The sequence below is a fragment of the Amborella trichopoda genome, chromosome 4 (genome assembly GCF_054954075.1).
Source record: "Amborella trichopoda isolate Santa Cruz 75 chromosome 4, AtrichopodaSantaCruz75HAP2 v2.0, whole genome shotgun sequence".
Taxonomy (NCBI): domain Eukaryota; kingdom Viridiplantae; phylum Streptophyta; class Magnoliopsida; order Amborellales; family Amborellaceae; genus Amborella; species Amborella trichopoda.
Window position 1 is genome coordinate 32,900,124 of NC_142339.1, and position 22,302 is coordinate 32,922,425.

Consider the following 22,302-nt stretch of genomic DNA (forward strand, 5'->3'; position numbering starts at 1 on the left):
GATAATAATCCAGTTTGAAAATTTGGGAAAAGGGAGGAGAAGTGAAGCGCTTCCCAACCCTACCATCCCGACGAGAGAAATTGATCTCCTGCCAAGGGTGGTCAAGACACCAATAAGTGCGGTCAGCAGCGTCCCACCACCGCCGGTACTCATCGGTTACACGACCCAAGCGACCATAATGAGGAATCACGAACCAGTTCGATCCCATGAGGTTGAGACAAGTCTCCCACACCGTCCTCATGTCAAGGTTGGTCCAGCCCTCGCGACTTGTCACCAGGGCCTCAAGGTCGTGTGGCCCCCCTTTTCTTCTAGACTTGTTGAAGGATACAGGGGCGCAGCATCCCTGGTCCAGGCCGAGCTAGCTCACAAAACGGTGAGGGAAATACCCCTCAAGTTTCTTGTCACCTACACCTCAGTATGGAAGAACACAACCCCATACGCTCACAACGTACATAGCCTCCCCTGTATCTGTGGTCGCCCCGTCGATCGAATTTCCAAAGCCGTCGAGAAAGACCTTATCAGAAGGGCCACCCACTGGAAAAAGGGTTGCCCTTGGTGAAGAAGGTAGCCTTGGTAAGGAGTTTACAAGCATCCCCTGGCTCCCTAAGCACAGCCTTCATCTCGACGATCTTTAACATATGGGGGCAGGTGGCATCCCTTAGATTGCCATTATTCTCATACGCCCCCCGGGGAAATACCCAGAGAGCCACCCGAAAACATAAAGGACCAGGAAGCTTGTGGTAAAACACCCAAGGAGACCTTTGGTTGCAAGGGCCTCATTCCCGACGTCCCTCGGGAAACCTTCCCACGCGCAATGGTTCCCAGCCCATGGAAGATGCTGCATAAAACGAGCTAAGCTAGCGCGAAGCCGGTCCCTTCGTCCATCATACGGGCCACAAAAAAATAGCCTGGCTGAATGACGTAACCCCTTGAGCTCGGCAATGAAAATTTTACATAGGAAGAGGGCCAGGTACACGGCCATGTATACGCGGTCCCGCCCTTCATGCCTAAGAGGGGTCATTGTTTTCTTGGAAGCCTTAATGGTCTCCTCCATCAATGCGTCGTCTTTCCACATGACACTCGACCTTACGTCTTCACTATCCTGGTGGTTGCCGTGAAAGTAATCCCTCCACACTCCAAAGTGCACCCCACCGGATCTGAGCTTGGACTCTGAGAGCAATAGCTGATAAATCTCAAACAGCTCACTGAGACCAGACAGAGCCGGCCTACCCCTGATGGAACGGTTGCCAAAAATGACATGTTGCTCGGTATGAACTCTACATACATCTCCCCCAACAGGGGAAGGCCACCCACAAAGTACAAATCTAGAAGGGTGATTCCTGCTTCACCACCCTCCAAGTGCCAACTTTTAGTCTTGGGGCACCATGCCTCCAATAAAGCCTTGACGGTATTGGGACAATGGTCGTAATAGCTAGCCAAGAACTGGCATGCCGCAGCTACCCTGCAATCCTCCAAGATCTTGGCAAAGGAATCAAGGACGTCAAACTTCCAAGTGTTGTACCCGGCCATGAAATGGTGTTCTCCCTCAAAACGAAGAGCACCGGCGGCCCATTGAAGGCCGGGCTTAGCCAACATACTCTTTCTCAGTGTAGGCATATCCTCGCTGGAAGCAAAACTCATGTGCAAGGCATGACAGAGAGGTATGTCGTCCCTCTTAATGAAAGGCTTCTCGTTGTTGCCCCCATAGGAGCAGAGTTCAGTGCTTTCTCCCATGTAGGTGATGCTGGTGGACCATTTTATCTCCCGGGGAGGTTCAATGTTTCCAAGTGAGGTTCCCCTTCCCAGGGAGACGCCCATGCAAGAATCAGTCCCCAGCAAGCAGCGAGAGAAAAGAAACCTTACCAGGGGAAGGGGCAGCGCTTGTGCTGGCCATTATTGTCGATAGACAACTCCGCTTGAAGAAAATGATGGAAGCAATGCAGGCGGGAGATAGAAAGAAAATTAAGGTTCACAGTTCAAAGGTGAACCCCTCCGTCCCCCTTCTTATAAGAGCCAAAGAAGGAAGAGCGCACATCCCACAAAACTGGCTAAGCAACGTGTGGCCCAATTACAAGAGGGCGTGAACAGCACGCAGAGTGAAGCGTCGCATGAAAACTAGAGCACAGAAGCACAACTGCCATGCGAACTGAAGCGTCACACAAGTGAAACGTCGCATGACCCAAGAGTACAGCAGTACGAACCGCATGCGAAGCGACATGCCACACGTGCGGAAGAAGAACATGCCCCATCCCGAGGAAGCGTTGAGGACATGTAATCACGTTGTCGTACGACGCCAATGCAACCCTCTCATTCAGCATTTACTGCTCCGAATGCGTGATGCAGCTCATCGAAAACGGCACACCTACCGTCATCAAAATGCCGCTCAAGTACTCAACTCTTTCCCTCTCGGCCCATAAAAATCTCGGGCCCACTCAAAAGCTCGATGCGCACTCATGCATCACTACCCTCAACAGGCAAGCGAACTTTGCTCCTTGTCCCGTCGACAGACACAGGACCCTTTGTGGTCCCTAAAAAAAAATGCAGGGTCCTTGCGAAATCAGAAATGACGCATACCCCAAGGCTTGGGACGAAAACCAGTAAGGGCATCCCAACCATCCAAACCAAGGCAAGAGCCCCATGGGCAAAACGAGCATTCCATTACTTTTTTCTCACACCCTAAACCCCAATACTTGAAGCCCCCTAGTCAACAATTTAATACTAAAATGCCCTTACCGTCTCTCTTCTCCTATGTTTTGTAGTCACGTGTTAGGCATCTCTTCCCTCCCTCTATGCCCGAACTCTCTCTCCCCCCAAATACTCTCTCTATACCTAAAAAACCCATTTTGCCCTCTCTCTACCCAAAAAACCCATATTGCTCTCTCCCTGTGCCCAAACTCTCTCTACTGACTCTCTACCCAAAAAACCACTTTTTCTCTCTACCTCTCTCTCTCCTCTCTTTCTCTCTCTCTTACCATTCACTGCCATTAAAATTCTACAATATCAGCACCCGTTGAACGTTTGAATAGCCACTATTGTGCATTTGGTTGAACCGTTGAAGTTTTGAATAGCTTTTACTGTTTTACTGGTTCAAAGCACTGAAAAAGGCCTCTAATCATGGTGTCATACATTAATGAAGTAATGTTTTTAAATGGGTGAAAATGGTTGGGGCATGATTGATGTTGATTCAAGATCACAAAAAGGGATGTTGATTCAAGATCACAAAAAGGGCCAAATAGCCTACTAATGGTGAAGGGTTTATAGGATAAGTGTGGTAATGCGGGCATGGACTTATTGGAGCTCGAAAATAAAAAATGACGCATACCCTAAAGGTTGGGACAAAAACCCGCAAGGGCATCCCAACCATCCAAACCAAGGCAAGAGGCAATTGCCCCATGGGCAAAACGAGCATTCCATTACTTTTTTTCTCACAGCCTAAACCCCAATACTTTAACCAGTCAAATAGTCAAACAATTTAATACTAAAGTGCCCTTACCCTCTCTCTTCTCCTATGTTTTGTAGTTACGTGTTAGGCATCTCTTCCCTCCCTCTATGCCCGAACTCTCTCCCCCCAAATGCTCTCTCTATGTCTAAAAAAACCATTTTGCCCTCTCTCTACCCAAAAAACCCATATTGCTCTTTCCCTGTGCCCAAACTCTCTCTACATACTCTCTACCCCAAAAACCCACTTTTTCTCTCTGCCTCTCTCTCTCCTCTCTTTTTCTCTCTCTCTTACCATTCACTGCCATTAAAATTCTACAATATCAGCACCCGTTGAAGGTTTTAATAGCCACTATTGTGCATTTGGTTGAACCGTTGAAGGTTTGAATAGCTTTTACTGTTTTACTGGTCCAAAGCACTGAAAAAGGCCTCGAATCATGGTGTCATACATTAATGAAGTAATGTTTTTTAAATGCGTGAAAATGGTTGGGGCGTGATTGATGTTGCCATGATTCAAGATCACAAAGAGGGCCAAATAGCCTACTAATGGTGAAGGTTTTGCAGGATAAGTATGGTGATGCGGGCATGGACTTATTGGAGCTCGAGCCTTGTGGTGAAGGAGCCTACTGCTTGGGTGATGGAGATGAGCAAGCTTGTAGAGAGAGAAGAGACCATTTTGTGAGTTTTGAAGCGTGGTATGCATGGGGAGATATAGAGAGAGCTCAAAGCAAACCCACTGTGTGAGAGAAAACCTCCAGTGTGAGAGCGGCTAGAGAGAGAGGGTGCAGCAAGAGTGTGTGAGAGAGGGATAGATGGCAGGCGGAAAGAGAATGAGAGAGGGAGGGTAGAGAACGAAAGAGAAACGGGTAAAGGTCGAGTGAGAAAGAGAAGGCAAGTTGAGAGAGAGTATGGGTGGAGAGAGATAAAGAGAGTAGGAGAAAAGGCAAGTAGAGAGAGAAAAATAGAGACCAAATATGTCACGTGACAACAAAAAAAAAAAAGAGATAAAAATATAAAATAATATATTGAAAAGGGGAAAAAAACGATTTTCTCTAAAAAAAATCATTGACGATTTGACTAGATGAGTAAATACAAAAAAAACATGTATTGAAAAATCTATTTGTATAGATGAGTAAATAAAAAAAAAAATAGTATTGGGATTTAAGATGTGAAAAAAAAAAAAAAAATATTGATGATAGGATGTGTAGAAATTGATTTTGAGAGGTATCTATAACTTTCCCATATTTTCCCATATTTATATATCAACATTTTGAAACTCAAAATCAATCTTTTTTTCAAAATTGCTCAAAATGATGAGAAGACTACCAATTTCGGGATAAATAAAACCCCTTTAGTGCCTCGTTCTAATTGGCTCCTCAAATGTATGGTCTATGTTCCGTAGGTTTAGAGAAACATTTTGTAAGGGCGTATTTCCATATTTTGTTTCTTTAAGATGAGAGTATAAAATCAGGTCAATCAAATCCATCTCAAGTACACAGCATTAGAGTCACAGAGAGGACACCATGATGTTGTGCGCGCCCACATAACCACAAAAGTAGATGACACATGGCATCGTGTGCTATTTAACTCACTTCAAATCTGTCTACTTGTTATTGCCAGGTTGCTCCGAATTTGTGGTAAAAAAGGTAATGAGCACATATTGGAATATGATCTTCTTATTGTGTAAATAGGGCTGGCAATGGGGCACGTGGCCTGGCCCGGCCCGGCACAGTCGCCCCGGCCCTAAAAGAGTAGGGCATGTGCATGAGTTTGTAGCCAGAGGGCCGGCTAGGACTCGTGCCGGCCTGGTTCTTTTCTTTTCTCATCTTTTCTTTACTTTTTTCTTCATTTGTTTTTGGCCCGCCCACCTAAGAAGACAAGGGCCGGGACAGGGCCAAGGCTGACCCGGCCCATTGTCACTGTTAATGATCTTATTTACAACATCATCATACCCACCATAATCATCAAAGTAGGCTAAAATGACGCCAACTCTAGAACTGACATCCCATAAGCACCCAACTCACTCTCCAACCAGTCCCTGTCCTTGACCCAAGGACTAGGTGATTTTACCATTAGTTGTGCAGTAGCTCTTTTGGTTGGTATCCAGCATTTCCCTCTAAATGCTCTCTTTTGGTTTTCCATCCCTTCTTGAATTTACCTTTAAGAGATGGAGATGGTACATCAATGCTGTGAATGTTTCGGCTTTCTTCAGATTTGGCACCCATGAGCTTTTCCCTACTCTCCTTTTTCACTAGACGTTTGTGCTCTTTACGAAGAGCCTTCTTCCCATCCTTGGCAAAGTCGGCATTATTGTTTTCGGGTTCTTGAAATTTGCACGGCTCACTCGGTCCATCTGCACACTCATAAAACTCCTCACACTCTTCGCCACTCTCATTGCTCTCTGTGATGTCCACCACGCGCCCCTCATTCTCGAGCAAATGGGTGTTCTCCTTGGCAGTGTTCTCAAGCGATGATCTGAGGAAGAAATACACAGACATCCTCTTCAACTTCATCTCTTTGAAAGGTAGACTCTGAAGGTCAACGTCAGTGAGCAGAAATCGTCCTTTGGCTTCTAATTCTGTAGCAAGAGCGTATTTCTGTCCCATGAATTCACATCTGCAACATGCAGATGTATATGAATCAATCACTAAGGTGCCAGTGAGAAGAATGCTACAAATTAGAGACCATCATTAACATTGATAGGTTTGCATTTAATACAGTACACCTCCACCACTGACAATGTCAACTCATACCTCGTAGATTTGTGCACTAGCAATCTAGAATTGGCTAAAAAGCACACTAGTTCTGAGTTCCCCAGCTTTACCAACAATGAGGAGGATCACAAGTGATGATAAGTGAGTATTTTCAAAGAAGTTCTACAAAATGATTAAATGTTGTTTGGACCAGTTGCATCACTTACAGCACATCAAATGAAATATACATGATAAAAGAATTCCGGTGCGAGAATGAAGAAAAGTTGTTCATCAGAAACACAGATGCGATAATAGGTTTGTCCTACATGCACATGAGTTCTTAGATGCCCCATGTCAGAACACAAATTTTTCTTCAAAATTCTCATATGAATTCCCACATATTCGATGTCAGTACACATGCTTTTATGCAAAATCGATCCCTCCCTCTCTCCCTCTGTGTGTGTGTGTGTGTGTGTTCCTTAATTGTTCTCTGTGGTTCTGTTACGAACCCCCCCCAATAAACATAGAACTGAAGAAAGAAAAGTGATAGTCAAAGATCAATGAGATTTCCATATCAAATCTGAGGCACATCATAGTTTCCAAACGTGGAACAAGGATATGCATGGAACAACCATGCATGCCGTTTTAGCAGCCTGTGCACCTATGACAGCACTCCACAAATGTACCCTTTGGGTACCTCGTTGTGTGAGTGTTACACTTTAGAAAGAACCCACATCTTGCAGAAGTCAAATATACAGGCAGGTATGTGGCAGATAAGCACACATGGATTCATCTACTGAAGCAGCCAAAAGGCCCTGAAGAAGTGACTGAAACTTATCTTTTTAGACCAAAAAACACAAATAAATGCAGTTGACTCAAGCAGATGTAAGGACGCATCCTTTAGCCAGACAAACTAAATTGTAACAAAATCCACAGAAATCATCTGAATGGGAATATAATAAATCGAATCATGTTAGCTATTCATCCTATAGTTGCCAATTGAAGGATCACCTAAGCCTCATTGCATCTATGAGAAGATCAGTGATGGAAACTCTAGAATTCCAAAAAATCTGTTCTGTCCCAGCATGGCCTGATTCACCACGCATTACAGAGGACTACAAGGAAACATGAAGGGTACTCTAAGGAATGGGTAAAGTTTTTCCTACTTGCAAGGGCGCATTGTCAGTATTCGGAATACCATTGCCTCAAATAGGCAAAATACGAAAGTCTCATACATCCCCATGCTACCCTTGTGCATCTTCAGGCCCAAATTTTCTGAAAGGTATTTAGCTACAATGCATTTGGTAACTACATTCTAGTATCAGTGACACATGCACTACCTGTATCCAAGATGCAGAACACGGCATAATTCGACTTCCAAAATTCCATTTCAATTTTGGAAAAATTGAGGAAGCTTGGAAAGTTTATCAAACCTTCTCACTAGCACTGTAAAGCAAGATTTGACACTCCTTTTGCTTAAAACTGATGGGAAATCACTAGTTCGTTATAGAGGCTGGGAGGCTTACAAAAGGTGGTTAAGACTGGTCGGTGTATGTGGCTCTAAGGTCTGGAAGATTTTTTAAATTTAGAGAATATAGCATTATGTCCGAATCTGACTCCTTTTACAGTATGAAGTTGTCATAAACGAAAACCTTTACGCCACATGGGAGGGATTAGAATATTAGGTCATAGTCCTATTAACATAAATTTAAGAAGAAATTGTATTCTTAGAATCCTCTTTTATAGATATTATGCCACTAGTCCAGTGCAAAAGAAAGGTTTCAAATGATTGGATCTTGAATCTTAATTCACTTTTCAATCCATATTTTTCAAATTTATCTTTCATAAATTTGGTTTTCATGAATATCAACTTTACCTCCAGGGTTCTCTACCAATTTCATTGACTTTATGATCTCTGAACTCGTTTATTGGAAGAAGCTGATTATTTTCCAAAGAATGCTTCAAAGGTTTAGAAGCTCGGAGATACCCTCGACTCCCATAAGTCAGCACCAAGAATACCCAGGCCAAGGCGGTTTGAAATGTTTTAGGGAAATAGGTATGTCTCTCAAAACATGCCAAAGAGCTTGTGGTAGGGTAAGCTTGACAGAAAGTTATTGGGAACCGACCACCTTCCTAAGCTAGCAATCATGTTGTTTTAATAAGAAACTTCAGAATACACCATGGAACATTGCATAGACCGCTCCACCGAATTTGTATGTAATTCCCAAATATATAGAGGAAAGGACCTCAATTTTAAAGATATTCAAAGACATTAGGTAAAAACAATAAATCAATGCTTGGAATACTTGCGTAGGCCATGCAGGTACTCCAGATATCCAAAAGTCCACACAAGCGCTCATGATATTTATTTACTAACAAACAATTGGTTTCGCCCAACTTCTATTTTTTACAAAAGATATTACACTTAGTGGAAAATACTGGAGACCAATACGCCATATTTCGAGAAAATATAAGGCTTTTAATTTTTTTTAGTAAGTCAGCAATATTACTATTGGACAAAATCTACCACATAAAGGTTCCAATTTTGGTGGAGGGAAAAACTATATTTATTTTTAATTTCTATTTTATTTTAAAAGATGTATATTTTGATTTTAGTTTTAGAGTTTAATTCTAGGGGTTTTTAGTTTCTAGGAATTATAAAGTTTTTGAAGTTTTTTATTTATTTTATGAGTATTATTCACAAGTACTATTCATGAGTACTATTCACGGATACTATTCATAGGGGTAAATCTGTCATTATAAAATTTAGTTTAAGTTAGGATATATAGGTCATTTAATCAATGTATGGACATGTAATGTCCTTGAGCACTGAATTGTAATATATAAAGTGTGTGGGGCCTTGAGATGTTTTAGAAATTGAAGGAGAGAAAAGCTTAGGCCTTTAGAACCCTAGGTTGGGGCATGGAAAAGAAACCTGGGTTTCTTCGAATTGTGCTTGTGTTTGGTTCGTGTCTTGCTAATTTTATTGTTCTTTCAAATTTTCTTGCATCAAATTGGTATCACAGCCCGCGATCTACACGGAAGTTACTATAGCAAGTACGGAAGTTCCTTTAACACATACGGAGTTACTGTAGCACCACTTTTTTTTTGGTGCCCTAGGTCAACAACAAAGAAGGGAAGTTGGCCTAAGTTTTGCCAAAACAACCTAGATCTTGCCTATTTCAGCCGTTTTTGTTGATTAATTGCCTAGGGTTTGCGATTTCGGTAAATCCATGACAGCGAGAAGCGGCTATAAAAGGGGGTTTAGTAGATCTATTACGTGATTCTATAGATGATAGAACTGAGGAACTTGAAAGGCAAGTACAGCAGCTAACGCAGCAATTTGCGAGCCTCAATAATGAGCAAGACAGTGATCTTTCAGCCCAAGAGGATCTCGAGCACAAGCCTTTTCACTTTTGCGCTCCGAGTGTGGATTCAGGTGATGAGGATAGCAATAGAAAGCCTAGACGTGGGGAACATCACTCTTGCGTTTTCGATTTGGAGGATGAGATTTTTTTATTTTAACATAAATTGCATTAAAAATCTTCAATATATACGCAGATGAACAACAAGATCTTTTAAGAGATCTGATCTATGATAAGGTTCAAGATAATGATAAAGAGATTTTGGAAGAAGGTGAAGAATATGGAGAGAAGGCAACAGGAGGACTGATCCAAATCATGGCCTTTGAAGATATCATTAATATTGAAGAGGTGGAGCATTCAAGAGATTTAGAGCATTGGAATCAGAGTAGTGCAATGAAAGCATGGTCGATACACAATTTGCAAATTGTGGCCCTGATTCCTCAATATACATATCAGGATCCGTTTATTGAGGAATTATCTTTACCACGAAGAGTATTTGAGCCAACCACGAAAAAGAAGGTTGAAGAAGGTGTTTTTTATGCTGAATTCATCTTAGCACACCTTAAACTCGAAGACGAGTTTTCTCCAACAAGGGGACAATGATGGAGGGAAAAATTATACTTATTTTTAATTTCTATTCTTTATTTTTTTTAGAAACGTTGACTTTTGTACTGCTATAGGGAGAAAGATTACAGTTAGGGATTGATCCAAGAGTACCCTCTAGACTGGACTCTTGGTAAAAAATAGGTCAAACAGACCCTGTAACAAAAAATGGGCTTATAAACAATGCCCCTTACAAAGTTTACAAGGAAGTAGCAAAAAAAGGAAGAAAAGGCTTAAAAGAGTGCCCGTTTACAGTAGTAAAGTTACAAAAAGACCACAAACCAAAAAGGGTATCTAAATACAAGAGGTTCAAGTACTGGTTAGGTTCCACTGGTCCTGAGCAAAAAAGAATGTGGACCCAGCTTGAGTAACCTGACTGTGGTTTCTAGCTCCCTCTTTCGCCAAACTGTCTACAGTATCGTTGGACATCCTCTACGCATGCTGCCATAAGACGTCCATAGCCCTGCAGATGTGATGAATCTCGTCAAAAACTGGAGTAAGGTTCCAAGGCGGATCGCTTGTTCTGTTAGCCCAAGGGATGACATTTTTTGAGTCTCCTTCAACTATAAGATGTGAGCCCCAAGAGGGATTGAGATTTCTCAATACTATAAGGAGGGCTAGGGCATCTGCTTGATGAGAGTCCTTATGACCAAGGTATTCGGAAATTGCTAGGAGAATATTTCCTTCATGGTCTCGAGAAACCCCTCCTGCCCCTGCTAGCCCTAGGTTCCCTAGGGAACACCCATCAAAGTTTAACTTGATACTACCTTGTGGTGGTGGTAACCAGTTGTTAGGCCTTTTAACCCCCTGTGGTTGATGGTGGAGGATATTTCCCCATTGAGAGAGGAATAGGGTCCCTGGGATTCCAGCGAAAAAATTGTGATTGGAGGCCCAGAAGGTCACCAGCAAGGTAACCTTATGCAGCAGAGCCGGAGTTTGGAGTTTTGACCCTTGGAATATTCTTGAATTTTTTTCTAGCCAAAGTATCCAAATGTTGTTGCTATAGTCGCCTTCCACAAGATTTTTCCTCTCTTAGGCCAACTTTAGTCAAGATTGTAAGTTAGGAGAGCTTTTACCAAGGGCAGGGTGACCCACTTTATTCCAAATAATTGTAACACACTGCCCCAAAGGTCAGAAGAGAAATCACAAGGTAGGAACAAGTGGGGGTATGTTTCCTCCGCACATTCACACAGAGCACACCTATTAGGGATTGGGAACCCTCTCTTTTGTAGGTGGTCAACTGTGAGGGCCTTTTGAGCAAAAGCAAGCCAAATGAGGGTCTGTACTTTAGGTGGAGCAATAGTGGACCAACCTCTGGAGGAAGAATCATGGGTAGTGGATAAGAAAGTAAGGTTTTTGTAGAAAGAAGCAACAGAGAACTTATCTGAGGTTGCTAATGTCCAAACTATATCATCTCTTCCTTGGTATAGGAAAAAACGGGAATGAAGGGTATTCAACAGCCGCTGGAAGTCATTGGTTTCCTCATCATTTAGGTTCCTTCGAAACGAAGTATTCCAAACTCTACGACCTCCTGAGTTGCTTAATTCCTGAGCGATAGAGGAATCTTGGTCTCTGGCAAGAGAGTAAAGATTTGGAAAGGCCTCTAGCAGGGGGGAAGGTCCTAACTAAAGGTCTTGCCAAAATTTCACTCTCGAACCCTCTCTTGGATGGAACCTAATGTACCTCTTGAAAGTAGCCAGGACAGTTGAGAAGGATTTCCAAGCTCCTGAAACATTATAGACTTGAGATCTTTCTGGCAGCCAGGTATCCTCTGGCACTTTATATTTATGCCTCAGGACCTGTGCCCAAAGAGCATTTGGCTGAGTGGCTAGGCGCCACCACCATTTCCCCAGCACTGTGTTTTCTAAGAATTGTGATCCCTAAGCAACCTTGATTTTTAGTATGACAGACCTTATCCCAAGCCACAAGGTGATATTTTTTCTTTTCAGCCTACCCAAACCAAAGGAAGTTCCTCATGAGTTGATCAAGTCTGTTTGCCACCTGAGCAGGCATTTGGAAAAGCAACATAAAGTAGACCGGGGAGTTTGCTAGAGTAGCCTTAACTAGGGTATTTCTTCTTGCCAGAGAAAGGTATCTACCCTTCCATCCGGCCAGGCGTCGGTCTACCTTATTAAGGATATGGGACGATTGCCTCTTCCTAGGTTTTCCCTAAGACATCAAGCTCAAGACACCATAGCGATAACTCTTCAAGGTCTAAGTAAAGCACAGAATGGAAGTATCGCCTTTGGCCTAGTGGTAGTGGCCATTGACCAAGTGATAGCCATCAGGTTTGCATAGGGAGGTCAATGAATCTTGCCCTTGAAGTTTTTCTTAGAAAGAAACCAAGTTGACCTACCTTTATCATGCTGGGTGATATTTTCAAAATACCAAAGAACCATATAATTACATAAATGATGCGGTTTGTATAGAGCCAAGGCTCTAAACAATCAAAGTAGAGCGTACCTTCAAATAGTGTTGAGAAATGTGGTTTCGATACTAGAAATCTTTGTGATAGCCTTCAAATATATTTTTATCTCTAATTATAAAATTCAAAGCTTCAAAATTAGTGTAGATCGAGCAGATCTATGAAAACTTGAAAATCTTGAAAATTGATGGTCCAAAAACGCATTACAAGATGCACTATTTCCAAAACTTGAAATCCATTTGTTTTCTCATGTCCATGCATCTTGATATCGAGATGATCAATTTGAGGATATTTGGGTATCAAAACAACCTCTTTTAGGTGGGATCTAATTTGATTATTTAGAGGCTTGGTTCTATATAAACTTTTTCCTTACATAAAATAACAGGCATGCCATGAAAAAAAAAAAAAAGAAGAAACGAAAGAACAAAAAAAGACCGCTCTTCTACAAGCAATCATAAAAACAGCGCATCAACAGAAACAAATCTACAAAAAAATAGCAAAGACACCAATCAAGAATCAGGATTTATATTTCGAAAGACATGGGATACAAAAACTTGATGAGAGGATGAGAAGTCAGACCTTTCACATAGTCGTACAGGAGAAGGCGTCAACTTGAAGACATAGGGGGTATCCCCGTTGCACTCAATGCATTTCACGTTCTGCTCATTGAATAATTTGAATAATGAAACACAAATCACAAACATGATCATGCTAGGAGGTAAGAAATCACAATCAAAACAGAAGAAAAGAGAACAATTGATATCAACACATGTACCGCAGCTATTCTAGGATGGTGGAATAAAATGAGAAATTACAAAAAAAATTCACGGATATTAATGTGTTTGAGTGTCTGGGATATGCACAAAAGATTGCTAGTCCACGCAGAAAATATTAAGGGACAGTATAGATTGAGACCATTTACCTTTTATACAAGGTGGTCACAATAATCTTGACCATTCGATGTAAAGTTGGGTGGCTGCAATTATTCCATTGACCAAGCTCAAACTTCAAAATAAATTTTCTCGAACTTTGTGACACATCCAAGCTATCAAATTTCAAATCAAATTATTGTAAGGAATTGTGACCACCTTATATAAAAGATAAATGGTCTTGTTGTATACAATCCCAAATATTAAATCTATAAATAAACCTATGGCCCCCAACTTTTGAGAAGGCCTTCACAAATTACCCCAGGATTAAGGGTGCAAAATTACCTAAATAAAAATCAACAACGACTGCGAAATTGAAAAGTCGTTGATCTACAAGACCAGAGGTCCAGATTTGATCCCAGTGGAGTTGCCAATCAGTCTTAAGTAGTTATTTGTCTTTCTTCCATCAAAAATTTTGAAGAAGTTTTTCAGTAAAAGAATTTCAAGTACGATTGATGTTTTTAACATTTAAGACAATATCGGGAGCATCCAATCCAAATGGCATATAATTTGTTACCAATTATGATATACATTCTCATGTTCCATTCTAGTTTTTGGCTTTTAGATTTCTTATGTTGTGGCTTTAAATCATGTTTAAAGTAATAACATATAATAACATCATATTTGTCAGTGCATCTATTTATTATCTCTTAACAACTTTTTTTTTCTTTTGAAAATGTTAACATTGTATTAAAGGGGAGAATTACATGGTTACGGGATTCCGAAGTCACCACGCAGAGTGACTTGGTAAAAAATGCCTAAGTCTATCATGTACAACAAATGGCTTATAAAATCCACCCAATTACATCAATTTACATGAAGCTTTCAAAAAATGCAATAGGGTTGGAAGTTGTCGAGATACAAGGTGTTTAAGCTATATTCCAAGGGTCCTGGGCAAAAAAGGAGATGGACCCGGCTTGAATTTGTCCTTGGCTTCTAGCTCCCTCTTTCGCCAACAGATCTGCGAGAACGTTGGACGTCCTCCATATAGGCTTCCAGGAGACGTCCATAGCCCTGCAAATGTGATCAATTTCGTCAAAAAAAGAGGTTAAGTGCCATGGTGGGGAAGACATCCTACTTGCCCAAGAAAGGACATTTTGTGAGTCTCCTTCCACTATCAGGTGTGAGCCCCAAGAGTGATTGAAACTTTTCAAGCCTATTAAGAGGGCCACAGCTTTTGTGTGTTGGGAGTCTTTGAGACCAAGATGTTCAAAAAAGGTTAGGAGGATGTTGCTTTGATGGTCTCTAAAGATCTCTCCTGCCCTGCCTGGTCAAGATTCCCTAAGGAGCAACCATCAAAATTCAGCTTGATGATGCCTTCTGGAGGTGGTTGTCAGTTATAGGGTCTTAGTGCCAGTTATAGGGTCTTAGTGCCAGTCTCGATTGGTGATGAAGGATATTTTTCCATTCGCTGAGGAAGAAGCTCCCTGGTATGCCCGAAAAAGCTTGGTGGTTAAAGGCCCAAAAAGTGACAAAAGAGATAACCATGTGTAGGAGTGCAGATGTGTGGAGTTTTGCACCTTGAAAGATTCTAGTGTTTCTTTCCACCCAGACTGTACAAATTGTTGCGGCGATAGTAGCCTTCCATAGGATTCTTCCAACCTTCGGCCAACAAAAATGTAAGTCGTCAGAGATAGGCCTTGGCCGTAGGAGGGGTTACCCATTTGATGCCAAAGAGCTGCAACACTTGGCCCCAAAGTTCGTGGCTAAAGTCGCAGAGAATGAATAAATGGGGATTAGATTCCTCCTCGCAGAGGCACGGAGCACATCTATTGGGGATCGGGATCCCTCTCTTTTGAAGATGATCCACTGTGAGAGCACTTTGGGAACAAGTGAGCCAGTTGAAATTTTGGACCTTGGGTGGGGCGATGGTGGACCAAACTTTCGACAGTATCGAAGTGGGGTTCCTTGGAAAAATGGGGAGGTGGGTGAGGCTCTTGTAGAAAGAGGATACCGAGAATCTACCAGAGGGGGCTAGAGTCCAGACTAAAGCATCTTGTCCTCAAATGAGAATGAAGAGGTAGTGTAGGGTTGTTGAAAGCAACTGAAAATGATTGGTTTCCTCTTCTGTAAGGTACCTTTGGAAAGATGGGTTCCACACTCTTCGGTCTCCTAACATAACCATTTCCTCTGCAAACGAAGATTCTTTGTTTAGAGCAAGTGTGTAAAGGGTAGGGAACACTTCTCGCAAGGGAGAAGTTCCTAACCATAAGTCTGACGAGAATCTCACTCTAGAACCTTCTCTAAGGTAAAACCTAATGAAATTTCTGAACTGAGAGAAAGCAGAGGAGAAGGATTTCCAAGCTCCTGAGGTGCTATTCCACTGACTCCTTTCTGGTACCCAGACTCCTTCGGGGATTCTATACTTATTCTGTAAGACCTGAGCCCATAGAGAGTTGGGCTGAGTGGCTAGACGCCACCACCATATTTCTAGGAGTGCAAGTTATGATTTCAAAGAACCCAGATTCCTAGACCTCCCTGATTTTTGGGTAGACAAATGTTGTCCCATGCTACAAGATGAAATTTTCTCTTTTCAGCCTGCCCCGACCATAGGAAGTTTCTCATGAGTTGGTCTAGGCGGTTAGCCACCTAGGCTGGCATATGGAGAAGGGACATGACGCAAACTGGGGAGTTTGCGAGGGTAGCATTAATCAGGGTCATTCTACTTGCCGTTGAGAGGAAACGACCCTTCCACCCTGCCGGATGTCAATCAATCTTATCTAGAACTTTGGACCATTGTCTCTTTTTGGGTTTCCCCAGACCAAGTGGAAGGCCTAGATAAGTAGACGGGAGATCCTCCACTTTACATTCCCAATTTGGAATGAATGCTCTAACTTCCACATTTGTTAGGGAAACCCCCAACATTTTAGATTTGTCCATATTGACTTTGAATCCAGTTGCTTTTTGGAAGCATTCCATGAAGAGTTTGAGGGTGTCAACTTCACTTTGGGAGGCGTCAGGAAACACCAAAGTGTCATCTACATATTGCAGATGAGACAATATAGGACCATGCCTACTGCTCCTGAAACCGGTGAGGAGTCCTGCCTGGTTAAGCCTGGAAATTGATCAGCTGAACACTTCTGCAGAGACAACAAACAAGAAGGGGGAAAAGGGATCTCCTTGACGAAGACCCCTTGAGGAGGGGAAGAAGCCTTTTGGGATTCCATTGATAAGGATTGAGAAGTGTGGATGGGACTAGCAACCTTTCATCCACTTCCTCCATCTATCCCGAAAACCCATTCTTGCAATCAAAATGGTCATAAGCTTTTTCCCAGTCTATTTTGAAGATTAGACCAGGTTTTTTTTCCAAATGCCTTGAATGGATACACTTGTGAGCCACTAAAGCCCCATCGAGGACCTGTCTGTCTTTGATGAAGGCAGATTGTGAAGAAGAGATGATGAAAGGAAGGACTTGTTGAAGCTTAGAAGCAAGAACTTCTGCCAGAATTTTGTAAGAGGAATTTAGGAGACTAATTGGACGGAAGTCCTTGATTTCCTCAGCCCCTTCAATTTTAGGGACAAGTGCAAGAAAAGTGGCATTAGTAGCATTGTGGAGAGTTCCCCGGAGGAAAAATTCCTCAAAGAACTTGATGAAATCAGGCCGGAAGGTATCCCAGAAATCCTTGAATGGTGCAGTCAAGAAGCCATCAGGCCCGGAGGCCTCGACTATGGCTAGAGAATTGATAGCTTGTATAATTTCTTCTTCTGAGAAGGGTCGCTTTAGCCATTCGACTCGGTCTACAGGGAGGGTTAAGAAGTCCAGGGAAGACCTTCTCGCCTGAGGCCGGAAGGAGCTGAGTATAGAGTTTGAAAGAACTCAATGATCGCCTACTCGATTTCATTTGATTGAGTTAGGTAGCAGTTGTTGTATTTGATGATAGAAATAGCATATTGTCTCTTCTGCGACAATTGGCTATCCGATGAAAAAAAGCAGTGTTATGGTCACTTGCTTTCAACCAGTTAATTCTAGATCTCTGGAACCAGTAAATCTCTTCTTTTTTTAGAATTGAAAGGTATTCCAGTTTTGTCTTGGATCTAAGATCCTGCTCTGTGGCGTCCAAAGATCTAGATTCCTCAAGGCGGTCAAATTTTTGGATGGTTTCCAGAAGGGAGGATTTGATTTGGGAGAAGTTAATGGGGTTGGAACGACTCCAAGTCTTGAGGGAGGCTTTGAAGAGTTGAATTTTGGTCTGAAGAATGTAACCAGCTCTACCGGTGACCTGGAAGGAAAAAGAATTCCACCAAGTTTGAACGAAGTTTTGTAAGGACTCCTTGTAGAGCAAAGAAGTTCAAATCTGAAGGGTCTAGGGCCCCTCCTTACAGCAATCATATCTAGAAGAATGGGACAGTGGTCCGAGGTGGGTTTGGGTAGAGCCAAAGCTAAGGATCTCGGAAACTGTTCCTCCCAGTTAAGAGAAAGGAGGAATCTATTTAATTTAGAAAGGGTGGGGTTTGTTGCATGGTTGGACCACGTATACCGGCAGCCTTGAAGGGGGATATCTAAGAGTTCATTCCCACTGATAAAGTCTGAGAAATCCCTCGTATTCTAAGAGATGGAGGATGAGGAGTTTCTCTCAAACGACCACTGGGTGACATTAAAGTCTCCTCCCAAGCACCAAGTGGGGTGTGGTAAGGACACAACGAGTTCCAACTCAAACCAAAGTCTGCTTCTGAGGGTGGGTGAGTTTCAGCCATAAACGGTCGTAAATCTCCATTGGACCACGTATAGAAAGAAGGATAGAAACTGAAAACTCCCCTATATAGGAGGAGTTTAGGATATGGTCTGAAGGGTTTCAGACCACCCAGATTCCTCCTGAAGCCCCATTCGCCGGAAGAGCGACCCACTAGCAAGGTCTTCTTCCCTAGACCTGGTGAATGAGTTTGAGATTGGGCTCTGTTTGTTTGGTTTCGATGAGGGCAAGAACTGCAGGAGAGAGTTTGGACGAGAAGTCTTTTACAGCGTCCTTCTTGGAGGACTGTCCCAACCTCGAACGTTCCAAACTAGCAACTTCATCTTTTGGGGGTGGGCAAGAAGGAGGAGGCCAATCTGGGGGACCTCCTTGGATGGTTTGTAGTGGAAGGAGAGGGGAGACAATTTGCAGGCTGTCCCACAAAGGAGATGGAGAAGAAAAGGTTACAAAGCTCTCTCTGGCCTTTGAATCTCAACTGCATCCTGCTCTGCGCGTGAACTGTGAGGAACCTGTGAGCCGATCCTTCGAGTCCATCATACTCGAACCCCATAATTCTGTACATCTCTCTCATTCTATCTTCAACTCTGTTTGTCCCATCCTCGTCGACCTCCTCTGCCTCGACGGAGGTCGGGGAAGGAGAATTGGGTGCCTGTGAGTTCTTGAGGGGTACAGAAACAGATTTTGCTGAGTTAGGTACCTCGGCAGACTCGATTTCAGAATCTGCCAAGTCGGGTGTCTCGGTTTCAGCTTCTGCCATGGGTGAGGATGGGTTAGTGGGGTAAAGGTCAGGGGGTAGAAGGGGGAGGGACACTAAAGAGTCTGAGGCAAGAACGTGGATAGGGATGGTGCTAGGAAGAGTAAGAGGAGATAGGGGGCAAAGTATGAAGCGACTAGGGGTTAGACTCCAAGTTAGGGGTTGGTAAGAGAGGTGAGGGGGGGAAGGGATTTCATAAGGGAAGGGGAAGGGTAGGGGAGGGTTAGCAACAGAAAAGGAAGGGAGATAAGTTAGGAAATGGAGGGTTTGGATGGAGTAGTAACTGGATACCATCAGCGGGGAGGAGGAAGGCCAAGCAACATGGAGTGTTTGAACCCTGTGGATGATGCGGGGTGTACGACTGGTGAGGGGCCAGTAAAAGAGAGATAAAAGCAAGGTCAGGGGGAGAGTGGTCCATGGAGTGAGCTGCAACAATGCCCAAGGGAATTAGGTCTTTGTTCGTAACCTGGTTGGGAATATGGCCGACCGAAGGCTTGATCTTCTGTGCAGGTTGAAGAAAATCTTCAAGGTTCAGGGGGAAGAAAGTCAGGGAGAAGGCAGCGAAGAGGAGAGTGTTGGAGGACCAACGGTTGGGAGGGTTCAGAAGTGCTGGGAGCAAGGGAAGGGGTAACTGGGATCTGGTCACAGGGAACCAGAGGTCGGTAGGCAAAGCTGGGGTTGGTAGAAAGAGTAGACAAACAGGAGGAGCCGAGGGGGTTAACCAGGGGAGGGGAAACCGAGTTAACCTTAAGGGGAGGCAGGGGTTTTGCGTGATACGAGGTGCAGTTAAGCCAAGTGTCACCTTCTAGAGAAAAGTGATCAACGACAGGCTGACCTTGGGGTGACTCACTGAGTGGGTTTGGTAGGATGGAGGGTGGAGGATCGACAGGGAAAGGCGGGAGGGGTAAAGAGGGAGGGGTGACAAGGCCTGAGGAGCTGAAAGAGGCAGTGATGGAGACAGGTTGGCAATGTCGGTTAGCGAAAGGTCTGGGGTCACAGAATCCATCAAGGACAAGTGTAGGGCCTTCGTCGGTGAAAACGACAGGTGGGCATCGGTCAAAGACAAGTGTGAAGGTGAAGGTGGCTGCGGCAGAAGGCGAGGGGTGGGTGCCGAAATCAACAGGTGGGCGTTGGACGGAGACAGGTGGTGGACGGGAAGGCAGCAGGTGCGCAGGGTGGGGGGGCTCGAGGGGACACGTAAAGGGGCAGGCTAAAGTGTGGCAGGGGGATAATAATGAAGGTGGCTTAGGACAAAAAGCCCTGGGAGAGATGGGTCGAGGGAGGAACGAGGAGGATGGGCCGGGTCGATCCTGTTAGCTGGAAGAGGGGGGGGCGGGAGGGAGTAAAGTCCTCCACCACTTCTTTCTCGGGTCGATGGCGTGAGGGGGGAGTGACAACAAAGGGTGACCCGATCAAGGCATTGGAATTCGGGTCAGTTAAGGCCTACGGGCTCGAAGAAAGCTTTGAATGCTTTGTGTCCAATCCTTTCGCATGGACTGGTCATAGTACTCGACATGTCGACGCCAGTACGACTTCCTCAGTGGACATTGTCCTGGGTTGCTCGCTTTGAGTTGGGCAAGGTCGTGAGGACGCCAGGGGGGGGGGCCTCTTGCAGTGTCGCTTTCTTCTGGCCACCAAAGTCCAGGGATGAGCAGAGGTGATTCGAATTATACAAAATTAATATCCACCCAAAAATCATAAAATTCAAACTAATTTTTTAACAGATATGAAATTCCAAGATAAATATAACATTAGCATTGTCTAAATAGTTGACTAGAAGATGGAATTAACAAGGTCCATCTCATAAGATGCTTGACAGGTCAATTGGAAATATGGTCTACACTCTTCCTTCCTAGACATTGAGAGTGATCTTATGCCAACACAATAGATAGGTAACTCCTATGGAAAAGGACCTTTGGAAAATTCTTATATCATGATGGAGATATGTAGGTGCTAGGGATGCATTCTATAGAATGAGGTTGTTATACAAAAGCATCACCAAATCTAGACAGCTTATGAACCAACAGTAATTTCAGTTCCATTGAGTTCAGTACCATAACCTTTTTGCTAGTTCAACAACTCCAAATAGCTAATTTTCCCTCCCGTACGGTGTTTTGCAAAGTGCTGCTGAACATAAAGAGTGGTTCATCAAATTTAACTTCATTTTGTTACCCACAATTCAAAGGTCTTTGAGTCAGAATTGCTTAAATTCATATGCCTTAGCCTCACCTATTCCTTCTTTCTCTAATTCTTCATGTTTTTTACTGCCCTCTGTAGATTGTTTTCAGACTCCCATAATTTCGGTGCTATTGTTTCTTATCTTTCCCAAATTGCTTCTTTTATCTCCTTATGATGATGTGATCTTCTTCAATCTTCTCCGGTTCTCCCTTCCCTTATTATCCCCATCCATTTTGACTTGCTTTTCCTGCATTATTTTCTGAGATTCAATTGAAAGCTCTTTGTTTCCTCTGTATTTGATCTAGTAAACCATATACATATACAGTTGCAAATGCATACCAAGTATAAAATCAAGAATGCAGAGCAACAAAGAAAAATAAGATTATGGAACAAATCACGGAATAAGCCAGCATTTTACAGAAGAGCAATCAGTAAGTATAGATAGAAGCAGAGACAAACGAAATGAATAGACGGCTAATTTACTTTTTTACAGCAGAAGAGTTGATGCCAGTTCCTCCATGGATAAGGGTTTTGCTGGAGCTTCCCCTTCACGGGTTTCGGCAATAGACCTAATTTGCAACAAATGGGGAACCAGAGCTCATCTGAGATGGCCAATGGCCTGAGCTTGGAAGCGGAGCAAGATAACAGGGCCAGCTCACGGGGTTGGAGGAGTGATAAAATCTTATGGAGGAGAATGGACTCTGGCAACCTCTCCAAATCAGAGACATCATCACCTGCTTCCATTTTCACGCCCCTCACACCTTTAACCTCCCAGTCTCTCTCTATGTTTTGATTTGGCTTGGGAAGTGATATTTGAATATACCGTGGTCACGCATGGCTCAGATTGTTTAATGACGATGACCTGGTTCAATTGAAAAACAATGAAAGACATCATGACCTGCTTCCATTTTCACGCCCCTCACACCTTGAACCTCCCAAGTCTCTCTCTATGTTTGATTTGGTTTGCCGTGCCTTTCTTCTCTTATACTTAGTCTAAAGGGCAAGTGACACTTGGATATACCGTGGTCCTCACGCATGGCTCAGATTGTTTAATGACGATGACCTGGTTCAATTGAAAAACAATGAAAATTTACTGTAAATGCTGTATTAAAAAAGGAAAAAGTTAATACAGGGTCGGGGCTCTAAGCAATCAAATTAGACCCCACATTAAAAACTTCATTAGACAAGGTTGTTTCGATGCTCAAATATTCCCATATCATCTCGAC

General features: G+C 43.2%; 1 protein-coding gene across 1 annotated transcript; it reads right to left on the reverse strand.

Moving 5' to 3' along the window:
* Positions 1-4,853: 4,853 nt before the first annotated feature.
* LOC18431142 (uncharacterized) lies at positions 4,854-22,031 on the reverse strand. The gene is made up of 3 exons (XM_006841273.4): positions 21,560-22,031; positions 13,104-13,183; positions 4,854-6,054 (listed from the first exon to the last, which is right to left on the reverse strand). The coding sequence occupies exons 1-3, from the start codon at positions 21,818-21,820 to the stop codon at positions 5,511-5,513; spliced, it is 885 nt and encodes a 294-aa protein (XP_006841336.1). The 5' UTR covers positions 21,821-22,031; the 3' UTR covers positions 4,854-5,510.
* Positions 22,032-22,302: the final 271 nt, after the last annotated feature.